Raw genomic sequence first — 5,366 nt, 5'->3', positions numbered from 1 at the left:
GCGCCAGATTCTACCGAATCTGTGGATCAAAAAGCCGATTAATAATTTTTTTTAATATTCTATTTGTGACAGTATGATCAAAATAAATGACTCAGCTATAAGAGTAAAAGATTAAAATAGCTTTCGATAGTCTCAAGTATAATTAATATATATCATTATTAATTAACTAATCGTTTATTTTCTTATTGAAATTTCCTCTTTATAACCCTTTGAATATTTCGATTTCAATAAACAACAGTCAATTGTTGTTTTTTCTAACGATTTATCATAAATTATGTAACATATTAATACTTAGATTATCATATTAATACTTGGATTATTTTTCAGAATCATAAACAGAATCTTGACGATTCAGCTAACTCTTCTCTTCTTAATTTGCCAGACGATCAACAAATTCAATCTCCTATTACTGAATCAAACGTAAGTATACAAAATTTCTATTAAACATACATTTTATTTTAATTCAGAATTTCAATCAACTGAAAAACAAAAAACATTAAAAATTCATAATATCGAAGCTGTTTAACGCCTGTTATCAGAGTAAGTTAATTCGCGACAGTAATCTTTAATTTCGTTGAATGTCGTGAAGTTAAAATTAGTAAGTCTATGTGTATTTTGCTATTAAGTGTGCATACTGCTGTGCAATGCATATAGTTTAATAATATTAAAAACTAAGATTAATAATTATTACATTTTAAATAGGTTGAAGTTTTGTCCTCACTGCCAGAAGCCGCCGATGAATCAATTAATATTGCTGATATCGCCGTAGTTTGTGAAGAAGATTTCGACATCTTATTAAAAAATATGGAGATTAATATTAGATCTACGCTCCATAAAGAAGAGCAGAACCAAAAAATCTATCGAGTAAATCAGATGCTGAATGACATTAATAATCATGAAAACAATTTTGGTGTTGCGTCAAAAGTTGGAGATTTATCAATTTACTTGAGCCGATCTCGTGGACGCAATCGAGGTCGAAAAAATCGAGTTATCGGTCTACCAGCTAGTAAAAGAAACTACTCTATAAAATCATTTGATGAATTGAGAGAAGGTCAGAAAAAAAAGTACATTTTAAAGCTAATGTTCGATGATGAAGATTTTATTGAGGATATTATTTTACGTATGAAAAAAATTGAGTTGTCAAACTTGAATTATGTACAATTGAATATGCCTGACGCTTTAAGTAGTGAAACTATTAACCTAAATATAGTCCAAGTTTATTTTGAAGATGATGCTTTCCAACACTTAAATAAATTGATTAAATTGAAACGTCATAACAACACTAACTGGACTTGTTACAGTTGCAAAAATAATTTGGATACTGACGACAGTGTTGAATGTGACAAATGTTTATTTTGGAACCATTGGGCATGTGTTGAGTTGACGGAAGCACCACTTAACGATTGGTTCTGCCCTAAGTGTAAACTTGAAAATAATAATTAAATTTTCTGTAAAGATTTTTTTATAAAGTCCTTAAAGATGTTAGCCTTTAAATTTATAAAATTAAAATTTAACAACGTTACTTTAACAAAAATTTTTATTACGTAGAGCCTACATTGCAGTTGGTACGAAAATTTAATTGGTTAATTTCATACATCTAAGAACTGATGATTACTGCCTTGCAATAGAATTTATTAAGTTGCATTTATAATATTAAATTACTCTATTTTTCAAAGATTAGTCCTTAAAAATAAAAATATGAATAAATATTATTGGTCTTAATATAAGTAATATTTTATTGCAATTTATTTTATCTTTTAATTATTATAAGTAAAAATGTATCAATCATTTTTTTTTTGCACAATATATGTAATATTTATATTGTTAAATATATTAAGATAGTTAAATAATTTCAATAAGTCTAGTAATGTAATCGTTCATCAATCAAAACGAAATAAATATTTTAAACTTTTGATTGCATACAAATTTGTTATTATAATTGGTATTAATAATAGGGAAATATATATTAACTAGCCTAAGTGATGTTCTTACCATCAGATATTTCTCTTTAATTAAAAAATAATAAAATATAAATAAAATAAAGGTTGTACTTGCGAAAGTGAAGTTAAATATTATATCTTCTTAAAAATATATATTATATATACACGAGATAAAAATTAACAAATTTATAGTTTTTTTCATGAAAAAAATTGTAAATCTTTTGAAAAAATAGACTATAATAGAATATATTAAAAAAAATACCGAAAAATAAATTTTGTGAATTTTTAAACATTATCCAATTGGCAGAATTTAGTTATCTATTATAGTCTCAAAATTATTTTGGAAAATCTCGTTAAGTTTATATTTTAATAAAAATGAAAAAACTTTTCAATGACCCGGAATTTTTAAACACAGAAAAAAAGGTTCACTTGAGCCAAGAAAATATTTTTCTTCCTACTTATTTTCTTGAGCGAAAAAAGAAATTTTATTTCGACATAAGAAATTTCACTTATTCCAACAAAATTAATTCTCTTGCTTTAAGAAATACGTATCTTGATCCAAGAAAATTTATTTAAGTCAAGAAAATCTTGTTGTTTTGAGAAAATTCAGCCTCGAACTCCAAAAAATTTAGTTCTTGACAGAAGTAAATTTTCTTGTCTTGAGAAAATTTCTTTCTTGCTCCAAAAACTTTAATATCTCGATAGAAGTAAATTTTCATTAATACTTTTATTGATTAACATGTCAAATGGGAAGATCAAATAATATTGAATCGGTTTTTTTCATTCAATATGTATAATTGCACAATATGTATAATATAAAATGGGTATCAAATATTCAAGAAAAAAATTTTCTCAAGGTGAGAAAATTTTTTTATCAGCTAAAGTAGGTGGCGCTGCTTCTCTAAAGTATCTAAAAATCTTGATTAAATATAAAAATTTATTGAATCGAGTATTTGTGATAGTTTAAATTAAGAAAAACGTACTTCTACCAAGAATATAATTTCAAGAAAAATTTTTACTTCGGCCAACATAACTTCGGTCTTCCTTTAGGCACTCGAAAATTTTCTTGAGCCAAGAATTTCATTCTCCAGTCAAGAAATTTTTCTTTCTGTGAACGAATGGACCGATTTCGCTCATTTTCGTTCATAAAACAAAAGTGTCGAGTTTCAAGTAAGATCCATCAAGAATTACGTCGTAATTGTGCTGACAATGATAGTTTAAATTAAACATGATTAAGTAAACTTTGAGATAAAAATAATATATTTGAACTATCTTTGACGGTACAAATACTATTTCAATAAATTTGAAAAAACTAAAAATTATTTGAAAATTAAAAAAAATGTTCCAACACCCACAACTTCGAAACTACTAATGTCATAAGGGCATATACCTGCAATAGATACCAGTGAAAGGGCATAAGGGCGTATAAAAATATTAGTTTTGGAAATCGACGTATTTTTGTCTAAAATGTGCAGAAATGCAAGAAAAATAATTTTATACGCTCTTATGACATCCAAGATGAGCCCCGGGAACCATAAGGGCGTATAAAAAAATTTTAATCTGGAGATAGACGAACTTTCAGCTGAAACGTGAAGAAATGCGAAAAAAATTTTCTCCGAATTAAAATTTTTTTTTCGTAAATTCATTTTTTTTTAAGTTCAAATTTTGGGAAAAATTTTTTTACGTTCCAGCCGAAAGTACGTCGATTTCCAAAATAACTTTTTTTTACGGACCTTTATGTTTTCCGTGTGCCATAAGAGAGTATATTTGTAATACGCCCTTATGGTATCGGTAACGTGATATATTATATCGCGTTTCAGATGCCATAAGGGCATATACCGGCAAAAGGTCCTGGTGAAAAGCCATAAGGGCATGTAAAAAATTTTTTTTCGGGAATCGACGTAGTTTTGTCCGAAATGTGGAGAAATGCTAAAAAAAAATTTTATACGCCCTTATGGCTTCCGTGACCCACTTCGGATGCCATAATGGCGTAGCAAAAAAATTTTTTTTCGGGAATCGATGTATTTTCGTCCGAAATGTGCAGAAATGAAAAAAAAATATTTTATATACCCTTATGGCTTCCGGGACCCACCTCGGATGTCATAAGGGCATATAAAAAAAATTCTGTTTTTTTTTGTCCGAAAAAAAATTTTATATGGAAAAAATTTTTTTTTTTGCATTTCTACACGTTTCATACAAAAGTACGTCAATTCCCAAAAAAAATTTTTTTTGCTACGCCCTTATGGCTCCCGGGACCCACCTCGGATGCCATAAGGGCATATCAAAAAAATTTTTTTTTGGTAACTGACGTATTTTTGTATGAAACGTGTAGAAATGCAAAAAAAAAATTTTTTCCATATAAAATTTTTTTTTGGACTTAGAAAAAAAAACAGAATTTTTATTATACGCCCTTATGGCATCTGAGGTGGGTCCCAGGAGCCATAAGGGCATATAAAAAAAATTTTTTTCGGGAATCGATGTATTTTCGTCCGAAATGTGCAGAAATGCAAAAAAAAAATTTATACACCCTTATGGTTCCCGGGTGCCATAAGGGCATATAATTTTTATATGCCCTTATGGCATCTGTAACGCGATATTACAATGGACTTATTATATTATCTTGTATTCATTATGAATATATGTTTTGTACTTTACGACGCTTCGAAACCACATTCAAGGGCTGATTAAAATTTTATAAATACATAGTTTATCAAAATTTTCTTAATAATTTAACTCCTAGCCATTACCTGGTAAAAACCAAGACCAATATACAAGTGAAAAGTGGATTATTATTGTTATTATTATAATAAAATTTCAATAAAAATAAACTACTGATCATATTTCAACGGAATCAATGGCAATCTATAAAGAACATAAAAAAATAGGAAATAGGTGTTTTTGAAGATGGAGGTAATATTCACTGTAATAGTCCGGGACGTAAGAAATTGACGATTATTCGCTGTTCTTTGTGTCAGAAGTCATTGTGTCGTAAAAACGCATTTATAAACTATATATATATATATATATATACATATATATTTCTTATAATTTTTTGTGTAGATCATAACCTACTTGGTCGTTTGTGAAAATATTGGCTAGCAGTATATGAAATCCGAACAAAAACAGTTTCACTGTAAAAAATTGCGCCAAGTCCACATTCATAAAACTCATTTCAATAACATTCGCACTTTAGAAAAAAAATAATACGCGTTTCAATAATTTTTATTCTTTACAAAAAAATGTGAAATATGCAAAAATACCAAAGAAAACCGTCATCATGTTGAAAATTGAAAAATTTCAGTTGAAAATTTAAAAATTAAAGAAAATAATGTTTATCGTACTTGACGCGGGTCATCGAGTAACCCAGATTTTTTCGGACGAATCACAACCTCGAGAAAAACAATTTTTGCCTGAATATACTTATAC

The 5,366-nt window shown here is 27.9% G+C and overlaps 1 protein-coding gene across 1 annotated transcript in view; it reads left to right on the top strand.

Moving 5' to 3' along the window:
* The window catches only part of LOC123265079, a 14,939-nt gene extending 13,261 nt beyond the window's left edge, over positions 1 to 1,678 (top strand). Inside the window, exons 5-6 of the mRNA XM_044728716.1 lie at positions 296 to 420; positions 703 to 1,678. Of these exons, the coding sequence (XP_044584651.1) occupies positions 296 to 420; positions 703 to 1,443 (866 nt within the window). The 3' untranslated portion in view covers positions 1,444 to 1,678. The remainder of the gene's footprint in view (positions 1 to 295; positions 421 to 702) is intronic.
* The last annotated feature ends 3,688 nt before the right edge of the window (positions 1,679 to 5,366 follow it).

The sequence above is a fragment of the Cotesia glomerata genome, linkage group LG1, assembly GCF_020080835.1.
Source record: "Cotesia glomerata isolate CgM1 linkage group LG1, MPM_Cglom_v2.3, whole genome shotgun sequence".
In the NCBI taxonomy this organism is placed as follows: Eukaryota; Metazoa; Arthropoda; class Insecta; order Hymenoptera; family Braconidae; genus Cotesia; species Cotesia glomerata.
This window is presented reverse-complemented; position numbering and strand designations above follow the sequence as displayed.